The sequence below is a fragment of the Aegilops tauschii genome, chromosome 5, assembly GCF_002575655.3.
Source record: "Aegilops tauschii subsp. strangulata cultivar AL8/78 chromosome 5, Aet v6.0, whole genome shotgun sequence".
NCBI lineage: Eukaryota > Viridiplantae > Streptophyta > Magnoliopsida > Poales > Poaceae > Aegilops > Aegilops tauschii.
The window spans coordinates 433,787,664-433,808,280 of NC_053039.3; the positions used below are offsets into that span (position 1 = coordinate 433,787,664).

At 48.1% G+C, this 20,617-nt stretch overlaps 1 protein-coding gene across 1 annotated transcript; it reads right to left on the bottom strand.

Moving 5' to 3' along the window:
• Positions 1–17,542: 17,542 nt before the first annotated feature.
• Positions 17,543–19,689, bottom strand: LOC141022420 (disease resistance protein RGA5-like). Its single transcript, XM_073498661.1, has 3 exons — positions 19,604–19,689; positions 18,951–19,442; positions 17,543–18,572 (listed from the first exon to the last, which is right to left on the bottom strand). Exons 1-3 carry the CDS (start codon positions 19,687–19,689, stop codon positions 17,543–17,545), a joined length of 1,608 nt encoding a protein of 535 aa, XP_073354762.1.
• Positions 19,690–20,617: the final 928 nt, after the last annotated feature.

The following is a 20,617-nucleotide window of genomic DNA, read 5'->3' on the forward strand; positions in this document are numbered from 1 at the left end:
TCTATGGTTTAGCCTCTACGATCTCGTGGTAGATCAACTCTTGTACTACTCATATCATCAAGATCAATCAAGCAGGAAGTAGGGTATTACCTCCATCGAGAGGGCCCGAACCTGGGTAAACATCGTGTCCCCTGCCTCCTGTTACCATCCGCCTTAGACGCACAGTTCGGGACCCCCTACCCGAGATCAGCCGGTTTTGACACCGACAGGGTGTTAATCACATAGCGATGTGAACTCGATTATTGACTCTAGTAAACCCTTTGGGTGTTGGTTACATGACGATATGAACTATGGGTGTTAATCACATGGTGATGTGAACTATTGATGTTAAATCACATGGTGATGTGATCTAGATTATTGACTCTAGTGCAAGTGGGAGACTGAAGGAAATATGCCCTAGAGGCAATAATAAAGTTATTATTTATTTCCTTATTTCATGATAAATGTTAATTATTCATGCTAGAATTGTATTAACTGGAAACTTGTTACATGTGTGAATACATAGACAAACAGAGTGTCACTAGTATGCCTCTACTTGACTAGCTCGTTGATCAAAGATGGTTATGTTTTCTAACCATAGACATGAGTTGTCATTTGATGAACGGGATCACATCATTAGGAGAATGATGTGATTGACATGACCCATTCCGTTAGCTTAGCACTTGATTGTTTAGTTTACTGCTATTGCTTTCTTCATGACTTATACATGTTCCTATGACTACGAGATTATGCAATTCCCGATTACCGGAGGAACACTTTGTGTGCTACCAAATGTCACAACGTAACTGGGTGATTATAAAGGTGCTCTACAGGTGTCTCCGATGGTACTTGTTGAGTTTGCATAGATCGAGATTAGGATTTGTCACTCCGATTGTTGGAGAGGTATCTCTGGGCCCTCTCGGTAATACACATCACTATAAGCCTTGCAAGCAATGTGACTAATGAGTTAGTTGTGGGATGATGCATTACTGAACGAGTAAAGAGACTTGCCGGTAACGAGTTTGAGCTAGGTATTGAGATACCGACGATCGACTCTCGGGCAAGTAACATACCGATGACAAAGGGAACAACGTATGTTGTTATGCGGTTTGACCGATAAAGACCTTCGTAGAATATGTAGGAACCAATATGAGCATCCAGGTTCCGCTATTTGTTATTGATCAGACATGTGTCTCGGTCATGTCTACATAGCTCTTGAACCCTTAGGGTCCGCACGCTTAAAGTTCTGTGACGATCGGTATTATGAGTTTATATGTTTTGATGTACCGAAGGTAGTTCGGAGTCCCTGATATGATCACGGACATGACGAGGAGTCTCGAAATGGTCGAGAAATAAAGATTGATATATTGGAAGCCTATATTTGGACATCGGAAGAGTTCCGGGTGAAATCGGGATTTTACCGGAGTGCCGGAGGGGTTACCGGAACCCCCGGGGGTTAATGGGCCTTGTTGGGCCCTAGTGGAGAGAGAGAGAGTGGCCGGCCAGGGCAGGCCGCGCGCCCCTCCCCCTCTTGTCCGAAAAGGACTAGGAAGGGGGGGCGGCGCCCCCCTTTCCTTCTCCTTCCCCCCTTCCTTTCCCCTCCTACTAGGAGTAGGAAAGAGGGGAGTCCTACTCCTACTAGGAGGACTCCTCCTCCTGGCGCGCCCTACAGGGCCGGCCGGCCTCTCCCCCTTGATCCTTTATATACGGGGGCAGGGGGCACCCTAGGACACACAAGATGATCATTGATCTCTCTTATCCGTGTGCGGTGCACCCCTCCACCATAATCCACCTCGGTCATATCGCAGCGGTGCTTAGTGAAAGTGCAACTATCCCTAGGTGGTTTTGGTAATTCCTAACAACATATAGCTCATTGAGCTAATGCTATTTCAAAATGAATATTTCAGGAAAGCTCAATGATTGGCATGGCATGGATGAGAAAAGTGGATCCCTCAAAATGCTAAGGCCAAAAGGATTGGCTCAAGCTCAAAGCTCAAGACTCTATATTTTATATTTTAGTGATCCAAGATCACATTGAGTCTATAGGAAAAGCCAATACTATCAAGGAGGGATGAGGTGTTGCTTAATGGCTTACTTGCTCAAAATGCTTAGTGATATGCTCCAAAGCCCTCAACTACTTTATCACATCCACATATGACCTAAACCGAAAGTCAAACTCGGCCCCACCGATTCTTTCTATCCGGCGCCACCGAGTTCAGATGTCATAGCCACTGCCACAAACCCTAGGCAAATCGGTCTCACCGATAGGGATCTCGGTCCCACCGAGATGGGATTGTAATCTCTCTGTTTCCCTTCGTAACGTTTTGGTCCCACCGAGATTGCAATGTAAACTCTCTGTTTCCCTTTTGTAACATTTCAGTCTCACCGAAATGAGCGAATCGGTCCCACCGAGTTTACCTGACCAACTCTTTGGTTAGCTTATTACCAAAATCGGTCTCACCGAGTTTGTCTAATCGGTCTCACCGAGATTACGTTATGCCCTAACCCTAACCATATCGTTCCTACCGAGTTGCATGTCGGTCCCACCGAAAATCCTAACGGTCACTAGATTTGCTGAATCGGTCCGACCGAGTTTACCAATTCGGTCCCATCGAGTTTGGCAAGTTGTGTGTAACGGTTAGATTTTGTGTGGAGGCTATAAATACCTCTGCACCTCCTCTTCATTCGTGGAGGGAGCCATCAGAATAAACCTACACTTCCAACTTACATTTTCTGAGAAAGAACCACCTACACTTGTGTTGAGACCAAGATATTCCATTCCTACCATATGAATCTTGATCTCTAGCCTTCCCCAAGTTGATTTCCACTCAAATCTTCTTTCCACCAAATCCAAATCCTGTGAGAGAGAGTTGAGTGTTGGGGAGACTGTCATTTGAAGCACAAGAGCAAGGAGTTCATCATCAACACACCATTTGTTACTTCTTGGAGAGTGGTGCCTCCTAGATTGGCTAGGTGTCACTTGGGAGCCTCTGACAAGATTGTGGAGTTGAACCAAGGAGTTTGTAAGGGCAAGGAGATCGCCTACTTCGTGGGATCTACCGCTAGTGAGGCAAGTCCTTCGTGGGCGACGGCCATGGTAGGATAGACAAGGTTGCTTCTTCGTGGACCCTTCGTGGGTGGAGCCCTCCGTGGACTCGCGCAACCGTTACCCTTCGTGGGTTGAAGTCTCCATCAACGTGGATGTACGATAGCACCACCTATCGGAACCACGACAAAAACATCCGTGTCTCCAATTGCGTTTGAATTCTCCAAACCTTTCCCTTTACATTCTTGCAAGTTGCATGCTTTACTTTCCGCTGTTCATATACTCTTTGCATGCTTGCCTGAATTGTGTTAAGATTGCTTGACTTGTGCTATGTTAGCTAAAATCTGCCAAAGACTAAAACTGGGAAAAGGATAAGTTTTTATTTGGTCAAGTTGTCTAATCACCCCCCCTCTAGACATACTTTGGATCCTACAAGTGGTATCAGAGCTGTGGTCTCCATTTGCTTTGATTTCCATAGCTTTTGGTAGTCATAGCCTTGGTTTCACAACCTAGGAGAGTATGGCGTCTAGCGAGGGAAACTATCACCGTAGAGGTCCTTACTTTGATGGTACTAATTTTGCTAGTTGGAAGCATAAGATGAAAATGCATATTCTTGGACATAACCCCGCCATTTGGTCTATTGTGTGTATTGGCTTGCAAGGTGAATTCTTTGATGGGAGAGAACCGAACCGTGAAGCTAGCGCGGAAGAGTTGAAGATGCTGCAATACAACGCTCAAGCTTGTGATATCCTCTTCAACGGATTGTGCCCCGAAGAATTCAACAAAATCAGCCGTCTTGAGAATGCAAAGGAAATTTGGGATACTTTGATTGATATGCATGAAGGTACCGACTCCGTCAAGGAATCCAAGTTGGATGTGCTTCAAAGTCAGCTTGACAAGTTCAAAATGAATGATGGTGAAGGTGTCGCTGAAATGTACTCTAGGCTTGCTCTTATCACAAATGAGATTGCCGGCTTAGGGCGTGAAGAGATGACCGACAGATTCATCATCAAGAAGATCCTAAGAGCCTTGGATGGAAAATATGATACCGTATGCACATTGATCCAAATTATGCCCAATTACAAAGATCTCAAGCCAACGGAAGTCATTGGAAGAATTGTTGCTCATGAGATGTCACTCAAGGATAAGGAGGAACTCCACAACAAGTCAAGTGGTGCTTACAAAGCCTCATGTGAAGCTCCCACATCATCAAGTGAGAAACAAACCTTCAATGAAGAATTGAGCCTAATGGTGAAGAACTTCAACAAGTTCTACAAGAGGAGAAGCAAAGAGAGAAGTTCCAAGTCAAGGTCCTACAATGACAAAAGATCTTCTAGTCGTGAGCGTAATTGCTACAATTGTGGAAGACCCGGACACTATTCCAATGAGTGTACGGCACCCTACAAAAGAAGAGAGGATTCTCCCAAGAGAAGAAGTAGAAAAGAAGAATCACCATCAAGAGAGAGAAGGAGTAGAGATGATCGTTATGAACGAAGAACATCCCGGAGAAGCAAGGATTCGGAAATGAAGGACAAGTCATCAAGGAGCTACACAAAACGAAGACATCAAGCTCATGTTGGTGAATGGGTATCCGGCTCTGACTCCGACAATCACTCCAAGAGAAGCTATCACTCCGACTCCGAATATACTCAAGATGAAGGTGTTGCCGATCTAGCACTTGTGTCAACCAACTCCTACGACATATTTGATTCACCAAATGAAGGACTTGGAAGATGCTTCATGGCTAAAGGCCCAAAGGTATCACACCCCGAGTATGTTGATTTCAATAGTGATGAAGATGACTTGTTAGGTGATGATGATTTACTTGTTGACAACTCTAGTGATGAATACTATGATGAAATGTCAATTAATCATGCTAATCAAGATAAAACGAATGACAATGATAAGGAGAAGATTGAGCTTCTAACTAAAGAACTAAACACTCTTATGTTAGCTCATGAAACTATCTTAGAAGATCATCGAGAACTTTTAAGGACTCATGAGAAGTTACGCTTTGAAAAGCTCAACCTTGAGCAAGAGCATGAGTTCTTAAAGGCAATCAATGATGATCTTCGTAAGAAAAGTTCTTATTACATTGCCAAGGGTTTACTTTTATCCACTTACATGCCTCAAGTCAAGTCTAGTAACAAGAACAAGAAGGATTCTTCCTCTAGTGGTAACAATAATCATGCTAAATCCAATGTTGTTGCTTCTAGTAGTTCTCTTGATTCCACTAATGATTCTCTTAGCCAAGTTACACTTGAGCAAGAAAATAGCTTATTGAAGGGAATTATAGAGAAAGGTGTTTACAAGAGCCTTGCCGGGAGTAAGCAATTCGAGGAAATTGTACGCAGGCAAGGAAGGCACCGGAAGAACCAAGGTGTTGGTTTTGAATGGAAGTTCAATGCCAATGGAGTTGAGTGGGAAGAAGATCAATACCCCAAGACAAAGTTTATTCCTCAAGAAGAGAAGTATGATCCTACTTCCTTCAAAGGGACACAAGCTCAAGATGATCTTCCACCACCAGAGCACAAGCAAAAAGGCAAGGATAAGCTTCAAGAGGAGATTGATGCATTTGAAGAAGCTCCTAAGGCCTTGGTCAAGTGGGTTCCCAAGACTACATCAAGTTCTACTTCATCAAGTACGACTACAACTCCAAGGATTCCCATCAAGATGATGTGGATCCCGAAGAAGAAGAACTAGAGAGTTCTTGAGGGTGACTCCGCCAACATATTTCACTCATATCATTTTTGGCAAGAACAAGTGCAATCAACTTCCACATCTTGCACTAGTTCAAGGAGTCACAAACCCTCTTGTTGGTAAGACAAGGGACAAGGTAACCCAATGCTTCCATGGACATCATCTTGTGTGTGCATCACTCTATGTCTATGGATATCCTTGTTTGTTCCTTGTGGGAATAACCCGTGTAGGTATTGAAAGTGCAACTCACTCCAAAGGATTGCTCCAAATGATCTACATCAACATTGAGCATCCACATCTTCAACACCTACATGAAGTCATCATCGACAAAACCCAAGGTTAGTTCATCCCTCATAGGGGGGATCTCACATCTAGGGGGAGCTTTACTCTAAGAATTGAGTCAAAGCAACTCTAATGGTGTGAACAAAACAATGCTTTATGTAAAAGTGGTTACCCCACATGAGCTTAAACGATGAGTATGACCTATGATCAAATGTACTCATTTGACTCCTAAGTCAATATACTCATATATAGATGACCTAGTCATCACCAATTGCTTGATAGATACTAGAATTGGTTGTCCATGCTTTGCCACATATTTCATTTGACATTTTATTGTGTGAGCATGTTGGTTGCAAATTTTACTCATTCGAGGACATCCACTTGTTGTTTTGATTGTTTGGTTCCTTTTCTTTTGCCAAGTGGATGGACAAGAATGCCTAAGAACCTTCTCTAGCTATCTATGCTCTTCTTGTCTCAAACTCTATTCATGCTACATCACAAAGTTTGATCAAGTCAGATTCGAACCACTCTGTGTGAGGAGCACTCGGAGTCCCCGATTCGTCATAGACATAAAATTCCAAAATTTATTTGTGCGTTTCAGTCTGACCGATTTATCCATTTCGGTCATACCGAGATCACTAAGTCGATCTAGGTTTTCAATCTCGGTGCAACCGATTTGAACTTTTCGGTCACACCGAGTTGCAGTAACTGCTTGTAGTTATGCATCTCGGTGCCACCAAGTTGTTCCACTCGGTCACACCGACAGGGTCAGGCTATATATATCCCCGGGACAAAATTTGGAAAATTTTCCGAACCTCTTCACCCGTGCTCAGCCTGCTCTGCCTCCCAGGGTCTCCGGATCGTCCTCCTCGTCGCCAGCTACCTCCCGCCGCTGGTCTCCGCCGCCGTCAACGGGATCGTCTCCGCCGTTGCCGCCGTAGCAAGTCCATCGCCGCATTAGGGTATGGACTTGATCTTTGTGCTGTTCTCACTCCGATTCCCCAGCACATTGTTTTGCCATGTATCTTGCCACGATTGAGATCACACTATCCAATGAAATCACTCCGTAGATTAGTTATGGATTGAAAATTTAGGGTTAGGTTTCCTCCGAAACCATCTCGGACCAACCGAGTTGTTGAAATCGGTTCCACCGATTTGGCTAAGGCCATTGCCCATGTGATTCTCGGTCTGACCGAGAATTGTAAATCGGTGTGACCGAGTTCAAGTCTTTGTGAAACCCTAGCAGTCTCGGTGCCACCGAACTATGACTCGGTCTGACCGAGTTCATTAGTTTAGGTTCCAACAGCTGCTTCGGTATCACCGAGATTTCAAATCGGTAGATCCGAGATGCTTTCTGTGGAAAACTAAAACTAAGTTTTTGACTCATTCTTTTGCAAAAACCTCTGTACTTTGTGATGCTCATCCACTCTACCTCATCTATAATCTATTCACAGGGTCCGCTGTCAGTGTTTGCAACATGTCTGATCAAAGTGACAGTCAGAACAAGTCTGAGGAACAGGTTCAGATGAGTGAGGGCACTAGTCCCTCTAGCAGCTATGATGAGGGTAGCAGGAGCACACCCAGCAACTTACCCAAGGCAGCCACCAGGGCCAGAAAGAAGAGAACCTCGGATTCTGAGGATGAAGAATATGTGGCTGTTGAGGATGAGGCCACTTCCAAGAAGAAGAAGGTGCTCAAGAAGGAGTATGGCACAGCTGCTGCCACTAAGCCTGGTATGAAGACCAAAGCACCTGCCAAAAGAATTCCCATGTCTAAAGCCAGAGCCTCCACTCAAGTATCTTTGGAATCTGAATCCAAGGAGGCTGCTGCAGAAGGGAAGAAGAGGAAGGAAAGGGTCAAGAAGACCATGGCCAGGGTTGTTGGAAAGCCTTCCATGATGGAAGAAGAAGAAGAGGAAGAGGTTGCTGCACCAGCACCTAAAGCTCAGAAGCTTATGGGTGATGCCATCGGGTCAGGGGCTGCTTCATCAAAGCCCAAAGAAGCTCCTAAGGCAGCTGCTCCAAAGCCCAAATCTGCACCCAAGAGGAATACAAGGAACATTCCTGCTGGAGGGAATAATAAGGCCCCAGTGCCTGAATCTGCTACGGAAGAAGAAGATGATGAGTCACATGTCTTGAGGAAGTTGAAGCCAAAAATTCCAGATTACAACGATGCTCATCCAGTAGCTGAGAACATGAAGACCAGAAAGGATTCAGGATTGAGACTATGGAGAGAGTCTGATCCATATGCCACCAGGAGAAGGACTGCTGTGGACTATAGATTTCACACCAAGGAACAACAGGACTTTTATGAGACAATCCTGCTTGACAAGAAGCCAATAGTGTGTGACATGAGATGGGTCAACTGGGAGTACATCAAGGAGAATGAAGAGCACTATCTTGGAGTCTATGATAGTTTCAAGGCTTGTGGAGTTGATGAGTTTGTGGCTCAGAAGCTCACAAAGTGGAATGATGAGCTTATCATGCAGTTCTACTCCACAGCTCACTTCTACCCAGATGGAAGGATTGTCTGGATGTCTGAAGGTACTAGGTACCAGTCAACAGTTGCAGAATGGGCTCAGTTGATCAATGCCCCAGAAGAACAAGAAGATGACTTGGATGTTTATGCCAAGAAGAAGAAGGATCACAACTCCATGGCTAGCATGTACAAGGAGATTCCTGATGCAGATCTTGAGACTCACCAGTTTGGATCTGTAAAACATATGCTGTCAAGACTGCCTACAATCAACTCGATCCTCAGGCACACTCTTTTGCCAAAGTCAGGAGATCACAGAATGATCAGAGGACATTCCATCAACTTACTGCACATATTTGATGTCCCACAGAAGTTCAAAGTCATGAGCCTAATTGTGGAAACCATAAAGAGGACAGCTGCAGATTAGAAGAGAAGTTGTGGGTATGCCCCACAGATTCAGGAGCTGATCAACTCCAAGATGGGCACTGGCACATACCTCTTGGACAAGGAACACATGCCCATCTATCCAGATTTTGAGGACAACACAGTGGTTATGGATGAAAATGAACCATCTTCTGTGCAAGCACAAGCAAAGAAGGAGAAGGCAAGGACTGAGAAAGCTGCAAAGATGCCAACCATGGATGAGGCATCTCAGTATCTTCTGAAGGGCAAGCAAGATCAGCTTGGCTACTTGATTGCCTCCACTCTGAGGATTGAGAAGGGACTGGACACCCTGACACAAAACCAGGAGAGCTTGGAGAGGATCATGGAGCAGAAGTTCTATGACTTAGATGTGAAGGTCACTGAGATATAGTCTGTTGTTGAGAAACTTCGGGAGGAAGTGCAGAAGAAGAAGGGCAAGACAACCACTGATGCTTTTGCCAGAGTGCCCAGAGGTCAGAGATCTACTGCTATGCCTGTTACAGACACCAGAGCAAATTCATCTGCACCAGCTACAGCTTCAGTGCCACCAGCTCCAGCACCTACTCCACCAGCTCCATCTACATCGACTGACGCCTTCGTCCTTGGAGTTCTGTCTACACCACCACCTGAAGACCAAGCCTGAGTGTCGATCTAGCACTATGCATTTTTTATGAACTTTTTGGTAACTTGTTGCTAAAGGGGGAGAAAATGTATAGATCATAGGCTTCGAGAGAGAGTGTTGCTTTTGTTCTCTCTTGCGTTTCTCTTTGGTGGTTGAACTTTGTTATTTGCTTGTTTGAGATACTTTATGCTTTTGTGAGATACTTGGATGATCATGTGTTTGATCATATGCTACCTTAATGCTTGTTGGATGACATTATCCTTTTATATCCCCATATGATCATTCACTTTGCTTGGTGATGAGTGCATGTATTTAATTATTATCATTTTGAGCGCTCCACCAAGATGTATGTGACATGGAAGAGTAACTCATGAACCTAACTCATTGTGCATTTGCAGTCCAAAGCAAATCTTAAACTATGCACAAATTTAGGGAGAGCTCTTACATTTCACATACTTCTCAAAGCGACAATTTTTTTCAATCTTATTATCATTTGTCGAAGCTTTGATCTATGTGTTGTGACCAATTACCAAAAAGGGGGAGATTGAAAGTGCAACTATCCCTAGGTGGTTTTGGTAATTCCTAACAACATATAGCTCATTGAGCTAATGCTATTTCAAGATGAATATTTCAGGAAAGCTCAGTGATTGGCATGGCATGGATGAGAAAAGTGGACCCCTCAAAATGCTAAGGACAAAAGGATTGGCTCAAGCTCAAAGCTCAAGACTCTACATTTTATATTTTAGTGATCCAAGATCACATTGAGTCTATAGGAAAAGCCAATACTATCAAGGAGGGATGAGGTGTTGCTTAATGGCTTACTTGCTCAAAATGCTTAGTGATATGCTCCAAAGCCCTCAACTACTTTCTCACATCCACATATGACCTAAACCAAAAGTCAAACTCGGCCCCACCGATTCTTTCTATCCGGCGCCACCGAGTTCAGATGTCATAGCCACTGCCACAAACCCTAGGCAAATCGGTCTCACTGATAGGGATCTCGATCCCACCGAGATGGGATTGTAATCTCTCTATTTCCCTTCGTAACGTTTCGGTCCCACCGAGATTGCAATGTAAACTCTCTGTTTCCCTTTTGTAACATTTCGGTCTCACCGAAATGAGCGAATCGGTCCCACCAAGTTTACCTGACCAACTCTCTGGTTAGCTTAGTACCAAAATCGGTCTCACCGAGTTTGTGTAATCGGTCTCACCGAGATTACGTTATGCCCTAACCCTAACCATATCGGTCCTACCGAGTTTCATGTCGGTCCCACCGAAAATCCTAACGGTCACTAGATTTGCTGAATCGGTCCGACCGAGTTTACCAATTCGGTCCCACCGAGTTTGGCAAGTTGTGTGTAACGGTTAGATTTTGTGTTGAGGCTATAAATACCCCTCCACCTCCTCTTCATTCGTGGAGAGAGCCATCAGAACAAACCTACACTTCCAACTTACATTTTCTGAGAAAGAACCACCTACACTTGTGTTGAGACCAAGATATTCCATTCCTACCATATGAATCTTGATCTCTAGCCTTCCCCAAGTTGCTTTCCACTCAAATCTTCTTTCCACCAAATCCAAATCCTGTGAGAGAGAGTTGAGTGTTGGGGAGACTATCATTTGAAGCACAAGAGCAAGGAGTTCATCATCAACACACCATTTGTTACTTCTTGGAGAGTGGTGTCTCCTAGATTGGCTAGGTGTCACTTGGGAGCCTCCGACAAGATTGTGGAATTGAACCAAGGAGTTTGTAAGGGCAAGGAGATCGCCTACTTCGTGACGATCTACCGCTAGTGAGGCAAGTCCTTCGTGGGCGACAGCCATGGTGGGATAGACAAGGTTGCTTCTTCGTGGACCCTTCGTGGGTGGAGCCCTCCGTGGACTCGCGCAACCGTTACCCTTCGTGGGTTGAAGTCTCCATCAACGTGGATGTACGATAGCACCACCTATCGGAACCATGACAAAAACATCCATGTCTCCAATTGCGTTTGAATTCTCCAAACCCTTCCCTTTATATTCTTGCAAGTTGCATGCTTTACTTTCCGCTGCTCATATACTCTTTGCATGCTTGCTTGAATTGTGTTAAGATTGCTTGACTTGTGCTAAGTTAGCTAAAATCTGCCAAAGACTAAAATTGGGAAAAAGATAAGTTTTTATTTGGTCAAGTAGTCTAATCAACCCCCCCCCTCTAGACATACTTTCGATCCTACACTTAGGCGAAGCCCTGCGTCGGTAACTTCATCAACATCGTCATCACGCCGTTGTGCTGATGAAACTCTCCCTTGAGCTCTACTGGATCGTGAGTTCACGGGACGTCACCGAGCTGAACGTGTGCTGAACACGGAGGTGCCGTATGTTCGGTACTGAGGATCGGTCGATCGTGAAGACGTACGACTACATCAACCGCGTTGTTATAACGCTTCCGCTTTCGGTCTACGAGGGTACGTGGACACACTCTCCCCTCTCGTTGCTATGCATCACCATGATCTTGCGTGTGCGTAGGAAATTTTTGAAATTACTACGTTCCCCAACATTAATGACCCAAAGCCCAAAGGCAGCTTAAGGCCCATAAGTGTAAACCGCCATATGTGTATGACTTGTATTGTAAGATATGTATAGTTAGTCACCGAGCCGGACACGTTTGTGTATGAGCCGGCTCAGGACTTTGTAAGCAGCGGGGCGTCAACCTCTGTATATAAAGGGACGACCTGGCGGCAGGTTAGGGCGAGAGACAACAGATTGAAAGCCAGGTCAAGCGTATTCGCTCCCTAGTAATCGAAACCCTAGCAATACCACCTCAAACTGGATTAGGCTTTTACCTTCACCGCAAGGGGCCGAACCAGTATAAACTCCTTGTGTTCTTTGTCCCGTTTAACCCCTTTAAGCTAACCAAGTTGCGATGGCTTCATGACTAAGTCCTTCTACTAGGACATCTGCCGTGACAATTCCACGACAGTAAGTGAATTCTACTATGATGTATGTATCTTTTTTACCAAGTTACTATGACGAATGGCGAAAGGGCAGACAGAAAAACCTACTGGCGGAATAGCTAGCAATCCAGCAGCGGGCTTGGCTGACTGTGAACTGCTGCTGCTAGCCGTACGATTGTTTGGACGATGAATTGGGGGGGGGGGGATCTCGGTCCGTCACCTGTCCACCTCCTGTTTGGGTTGTACGCTGAGCCAAATCTGTATATCTATACCTACTAATAAAGCAAGGTGCGTTTCGCCAATTTTTTCATCCGTTCACCGTCGAAAAAAAAATTTTATATCCGAGGTGGTACTAAATTTTTGTGGTCCAGCTGCTAGAAAAGAAAACAAAAGAGTCGTCCAGAATTTCGTACGTGGGCCGCACGCGCTAAGGCCCAGAAAAGCCCCACATTTATATCTTGCGCACGCTGCTGGGGAACCTTATTTGTCGCACAGAGCCACATATAGTTGGAGCTTCCCATCTGTCGCCCAATCTTGGGCCGGCTCATTTCCGTTTTTTCTGTGTTTTTTCCCATTTTTCAATTTTCCCTTCAAAGATATATTTTCCTTTTTCAAAAATTAATTTATTTAATTTTCCCAAATTTCGTTTCTTGTAATAATTTTCGTTAAATCTTAGAATTTCAAAAAAATTTCCAATTTTCAAAATTATTTGGAACTTTAAATTTATATTTTCGTTCAATTTTTTGTAGAATTCAAAAAATGTTCGCATTTTACAAAAATCCAAATTTTTTCGAGACTTACAAAATAAATTTCATTTTAAAATAATAGTAATTCGAAAAATATTTGTTTGAAATGTTTAAAAATTCAAAATAATGTTCGTGATAAAAAACACATATTTCAAAATGGTTTTGAAACTTCAATACAAGTTTCCATTTAAAAAATGTTTCACAAATTCGAAAAATGTCCGTTTCTCCGCCTTAAAATGGACTTGTTTTCAATAAATGTTTGTGAATTTTAAAAAATCTTCCTATTTCAAGTTTTTTTGTCTTTTCCAGAAATTAACGATTTTTTCAGAAATTAACGCTCTCTCCCAATGCTTCTCGTAAAAGAATCTCTCCTGTTGCAGCGCATGGGCATACGTGCTAGTATTAGTATAATATACATAACACACATAAATGGCAACCTGCGACGTTCCAGCCGCAGCTGCTGATGTACTGCGAAGGGGTTCAAGACGGCGTCGCGGCGGGTGGCCACCATGGGTGCTTGCAACCACAACGACCGGAGGCGTTGCTATGGTGCACGATCAGCTCGGGGGCGTGGCCAGATTCATCGTACAGGGGATGCGCAGGGGTGAAAGAAAACGTAAGGCGGGGGGGGGGGGGGGGGGGGGGGGGCGTCACTTCGGTGGGACGGCTAATGGAGAGGGCATCCAACAGGCAGGGGTGACCGGCACCTAGCTTTGCGCCGCACCTGTAAACAGAGAGAAATACACAGCGTCACAGTCTTTGAACGATGAACGTTCGGAATTTTTCGGGGTCCTTAAACAAACGTGTCATCATGACGGATTCCATTTTTGCAAACACTCATAATGGACATATTACCTGACAGAGTCTTACACACAAAAAATACAGCCACAACATGAATACAGTGTCTAACAGTCTTACAAACAACAGCACGCCGAATGAACTGATACATCACAACCAAATAATAACATAGTTCCTGACAGCCTTACAAACAAGGATTACAAAAAACTTTTTCCAACACGACCAAATGGAGACATTACGTGATAATTTATAAAAGTAACATACAAGCATGGCATGACCATCGAATGCACTGGACAGAAATGAAGGACCCGGCATTGTCTTCACTGAAGGATGCATTAATCTGGCGAGCGGCAGGAGTGATGGCACCATTGTAGAACGCCCATTTCAAAGCTGCAGCTCGCCGTCGATCTTCATCTATGGATACCAGTGAGAATGCGATGAGGCAGTGCTCTGCAGCAAGTATGAAATGTGTCAGAAAACCAGCATATATAGTAAAACTAAATGTAGTAGTGTGCCAGTGAGCAGGCGTATGAACTTTACCTGGTCATACAGTTGGGCGGTGTCAACAATTTCAATCTCACTTGTACTTCGGGTCGCCCCCTCTTCAGCCTCCGTAGCATCGTCAGCTTGATCTTGAACGCCAATCGATGACGGCTACACCGTCTCCAGCCTCATCTTGTTGGTCTCGCTTGCCGTTGATGAAGAGGTCGCAATGCCCGGCAACTTGCTCCCGCACCGCCTCTTCTGTCATCTTCACGCTGGGGCTGTTGGCGTACCGTACGTTATAACGAATGGCCACCTCTGACAAGGACAGCAGGTTAATGAACCCTGAAGGAATGCTCTCCTGACTTGCAGGGCTATCAGCGATTTTCAGTTCAAGATATGTGAGCTGTTGCATTGCTCCTTGCTCGAAAGTCAGCCATGGGACACGACAGCTGACGGACAAATTTTCAAGCCCAGGGAACCCCACCCCATCAATCACTATCGCCTCTTGTGGGACGAAGTTCAGGCCCAGCACAAGGCACTGCAAGTAGGGCAAGCTCCCGAGGATACTCAAATCAACTGGCATAAGTCTGCATACTGTGATTTCTATTGAGGTAAATTTGTCACGTCCAGCGATCAATTTGGGAATCCTGGGAAATGTTCCACCTTTCACCTTAAATACCGCAAGCTCTTTACACCATCCTTGACAGAGGGATTTTTCTAGAAACTCCATAGAGCAACCGATTCCGCAGTGAATTGTCAAAGACTCGAGCTTCCACCATGCTTTTATGGATGAGCATAATGCCTCCTGGTAGCTTCTTTCAATGCACTGGTTCAAAGCCCATATTATGGACAACACTCTTATAAATCTTAGACGGCCAAGTTTCTCTACAACTCTTGCCGGGAATCCAGTTAAATCAATGGTTTCGAGTGTATGTAGCCAGAACATGCTTCTCCACAGACTCCCCAGCGGTATTTCTGTTCCGTCCTGATTAACCCCATCGCCATCAACTAGCAGATGTCTCAAACGTCTGAGCCTCCACATTTCCTTTGGCAGCTGCCTGATTAATGTACTTCTTATGTCCAGCCTATGCAGCCTCAAATCCCACATTTGTGATGGGAGCTGGCTTATCAGTGTATGACTTAGAGCATCTCCAGCCGCGCCCCAGGAAGGCCTCCCCAGACGTTTTTTTCGCGCCGGCGCTGAAAAAACGGCCCAGCCGTGCCCCAGGAGCCCGATTTTCGCCGGCCTGGGCCGAAATCAGCGCCGGCGGACCCAGACCGAACCCGGCGCTGGGGGCGCCTGGGGGCGCCGGGGCGAGTGGTTTTGGCGCGAAAAAGCCGCGGGTCCGCCGCGTCAGCGACACCGCGCCCGTCTTCGCCAGACGCCTCGGTTCCCGCGGGGAATAAATGGCAAGGCTGCCGCTGCCGGTCAGCCTTGCCATTGATTCCTCACGTGCGGCGCGTCACGGGACGGCGCTCCGACGCCTCCCCTCCCTCGCGCACGTACACACGGGCGCGACGCGGCTATATAAGCCGATGGCCTCGCCCGCCTGTGGCCACACCAGCCGCCGAGCCTTCCCTCTCCCTCTCCCGAGTGCCGCCGAGCCTTCCCTCTCCCTCTCCCGAGCGCCGCCGCCTAGCCCCTCCCTCTCCCTCCCCTCCCCGATGGCCGAGCGTTTCCCCGGAGACGAGGCGGCGGCCAACGGCTTCGGCCGCCGTTCGCTCCTGTTCCAGGCGAACATCCCGGCGCCGCCGGAGATGCGCGCCGGGCCAACGGGCGAGAAGCTCAGCAATGGGGGAGTGCCCATTCCCCCGTTGCCCGACGCCGTCAACAAGCCATCGTACTTTGCCGACGAGGTCGAGATCGTGCGCGCCTCCCTCACCGACGCCGAGCTCTCCCTCCCCCAGTACGCCGCCGACAACACCGCGGCTTGGGCGGCGTACTTCCAGCACCGCCAGCAGCAGCGGCTGCGTCCACCAACGGGGCGCCGGTGGTCGGCGGCCTGAAGAACAGCGAGGGGCGCCACCTCTGGTGGGGCGTCCCCGGCCGCACCCTCGACGGCGTGCTGACGCACATCGAGGGCGGCAACAACCCACCATTGGCGTACCCCCCCGGCGAGGACGGCCGCCCCGGCGCACCGCCGACGCGACGGGCAATGGGCGCCAAGGAGGTTCGGCTCCTCCTCCTCTTCTTCCTCGTCGAGTTCTTCCTCCCAATCCTCCGGCACTCCATCGATGCTCGGCGTCAAGGCCGAGCCCGTGGCGGAGACGCCGCTCGGCCGGCGTACATGCAGCGCCGGCATCGTCATCAGCGAGGGCGGCCGGCGCGCCTCCTCGTCGGCTCCTCCCCCGCGCTTCGTCAAGCCGAAGACGGAGCCGGGTCTCGCGCCGGTGAAGCCGGAGCCGGGGCTGCTGGCGCCGGTGAAGACGGAGCACGGCGAGGTCGACCTCGACAACGACGCGGCCCTTGAATGGGCACGCCAAGACTCCCTGAAGATGGCGAGGGAGCGCCAGTGCGCCGCCCTGCAGCGCTTCGCGCAGCGCCGCCGAGGCCGCGACGAAGGCGGCGTCCTCATCATCGACGACAGCGACGACGACGACGACGCGCCGCCGCCGCCGCCACCAGCCGGGGAGAGCTCCAGCAGGGGCGCCCGAGTCAAGGAGGAGAAGGCCGACGATGGCGGCGACGACGGCGACTTCTCGGCCTTCAGCAAGTTTTTTTTTTGGCTAGTTTTTATATGTAATGGCGTGTTTTAGCCCAAGTTTGCGAATATAAAAGCCCAAGTTTGCCAAAAATTGGCGCGTTTCAGCCCAAGTTTGTCTAAATTTTTTTTTCTCCCACGCCTGGGGCTGGCCCTGGGGCGGCGGCTGGGGGCCAACTCGTCCCCGGCCCACTTTTTGCGCCGGGTCAACCCCAGGCGGCGATTTTAGGCGCCCCCTGGGGCCAACGGCTGGAGATGCTCTTACGTCCAGCGTGACCAACGAGTACTTTAGCTCACATATTTGTGTCGGAAGCTCACTTATCCGCGTGCGGCTTACATCCAGTGTTTGAAGTCTACTCAAATTTTTGATCTCGGCTGGGAGCACTTTGACTTCTGTGTTCCTCAGGCTCAGATACCGAAGTACCAACATTCTGTTGCATATCCTTAAAGCACTGCCAACCTTCAAGGTCCAACACTGCTAAATGGATAAGCTTATCAAACGGAATTTCACTCGCTGCACCCGACACCAGTAGTGAACGGCAGTGAGATAAATCGAAATTTCTTAGCTGTGTTGGCAGCTCCGCATCAGGCCGGTGGAGGTACAACCACTGTACTTTCTTGCCTTCTCCTGCTGCTGGTGCTACTGAGGCGATTGTACTGCTGGTACAAGCAAGACCTTTGTCAGCTGCTTTGGATGCAAGGAACTGTAACATGAAATAATTGACTTGCCACTGCTTCATCTCCACTTGAGCAGTGAGTTTGCAGTCTGCTGATTTGATAACATTCAGGATGCACAGCTCGACAATATTTTTCTCAGCTAGTCTAACAAGGTCAGAAGCCAGAGGGCCATCACCACTATAATCAACCAGCCCTTGGGCTACACATTTCCTAATGAGGCTATCCTTGTCAAAGATATGACCGTGCGGAAACATGCTCATATACAACAGCAACAGCTTCGATCCGTAGGAAAGAGAATCATATGAAGGTGAAAACAACTCTTCAGATTTTTTCACCAATTGGGGGGCTTTCTCTAGACTGCAGATGCTAGAGATTTTCTGCACCTCTTGTTGTTGTTCACTCGCCCATTCAGCGTTGCCAGATAGGAAGAATGGAATGCCTTCACACCTTCTCAAGATTTCGTTACAGGACTGTTTCAAATTGTCAGGCAGATAACCATTCTCCAGGCCGGCCTTTCTCAAGAGAAGCCTTTCTGAATGTAGGTTGTTCAGCGGCTGAACCTCATGCACATTTGAGGATATTGAGTAAGCTGTGTCTGGAATCCGTGTTGTTATAATTATCTGGCTATATGTGCTACGAGGAAAAATATCATTCATGACATCCCAAACTGGTTTAGCCCATAAATCATCAAGTACGATGAGGTACCTGCGAGCGAACAACATAAAGGAGTCAACTTCAAGACCGTATAGGAATAGGATAGTCAACGGAAAGCTCAGCTTTCCTTTTTTTTCGACCAGCTCCATTTTCATTGAAAACGAAACCAGTTTGGAAAACCTTTTTAATTATAAATGGAAGCATCACCGACCTTAGATATTCCCAGATTTAGATAACAGTCATACAGAATTTGAATTCAAAAAATGTGATACGGCGTGTGTAGATAAATTCATTCTTTTACAATTTTATATCTCAAAAAAAATACAAAATTGAAAACGGTGGCTAAAGCTTTGCCGCATTTCATTAATAAAGAAGAAGGATATCTTAACTTATTGAATAAGAAATAACTAAGATACGACGCAGAATTACCTCTTATCTCGCAGGCGCTGCTTAATTTTCAAGCCCAGCTGATCCAGCTCATCCAACGACCCGGTGAATTGGGTTCCAGACTGTGCTGCCGACTCGTCAATCTGCGAGAGGATGTGCACGAGAAACTTCCATATATCAGGTACATCCCGCATACTGGGCACCTTGGCCGTAGCGCAGCATTGGAAGTAGCCTTCCCCGCTTCCAGTTTGGAGCTGGTGGTACACCTCCATGGCGAGAGCCGTCTTCCCCGCCCCAGCGGGTCCAACAATTGAGATGATGTTCCGATCCCCGCTGTCTTCCCGGTAGGCAGACGACCACCTGAGCAGCTTTCTTACAGCGCCCTGGATGCCAATAAGAGGGGTATTATGGTCACCCGCGTCGACCTCAGCCGTGTAGATTGAGGAGGTACCTTCGGCCAACATAAGATGCTTGTATCGGCAATGCGAAAAATTGGCGACCACGAGTAGCGCTGACTCGGTGTCCTTTAGCAGACTAGATGCAAGTCCAAAAAATGTCTCCTTTTTCAAACGAAACCACCGAAAAATTCCTGTTAAAGTGATGTCCCTGATCCGCAGGCTAGTACAACCGGGTTGGAGAACTACTTGCTCATAAGCATCAAGGACGAACGCGAAATACGAAGGCAGATCACTCACAATAGCAAGTTCTCGTGGACCACTTCTTCTTCGATACAACCCCTCCTGGACACATCAACGGTCGAGATTAGAAGATACCCCTTCATGAGGATAAGTGAGTAGGGGTAGGATGGGAAATTTAGTTTGGGGCGGCGTACCGCGGCGTAGCGAGGCGCATGACCGTACGTGGCCGTACGGCCCGCTGTACACCCGTATGTGGGTGGTGTACGCCGCGTGAGGAGGAGGGCGGGCCCACAGGTACCAACCCTAATTAGATTAATACATTAATCCCGGCGCGGTACGGCGTGCGAAGCCATTAACGCCGGCGCAGTGAGACGTCCCGTCGGCGGCGCGGTCCGCGGGCGGCGCCGATTCACACGCCACCGCCCGACGCCCGCCTGCGCACGCCACCGCTTGACCGCCCGCGCACGCCGACGCCTGGCCTCCTGCGCCCTTGACAGCTCGGCATTAATCGTCGGCGCCGATTCGCACGTCGCCGCCTGGCCTTCTGCGCCCTTGACCGCTCGGCTGGCCCGGCATTGATCACCGGCACCCACCCCGCCCACCACGCCTATAAAAAGCGCCTCGCCCCGCCGTGGCTCTCACACCGCCCCTCGCCTTCCCTCTCCTTCTCCCCCTGCCGCCGGCATCGCCCCTCTTGCGCCCTACCTCTCCCTCTCGCCGGCGATGGCCCGCTCCACCTTGACCCTCGAGGAGGCGGAGGAGCTCGCCCACTTCGTCATCCCCGCCGCTCCCGACGTGCGCCTCCTGGCGAGGTGGCGCCTGAGCGTCGACGGCGTGCCGGTGGCGCCGGTGCCCGAGGTCGGCACCCACCTCTTCGCCCGCGCCGTCGGCCTGTACAGGGCGCGCCTCTCGCCGGAGGAACTCGCCGACCCCCAGTACGCCCCCAACAACCCCGGCTGGGCGGACCGCCTCGCCGACGACCACCTGCGCCGCCTCCACGCGTACGCCGGCCCGCGCCCGCCGACGAAACACAACCGCGCGCGGCGGCATCAGCTCTGGGACGGGCGCACC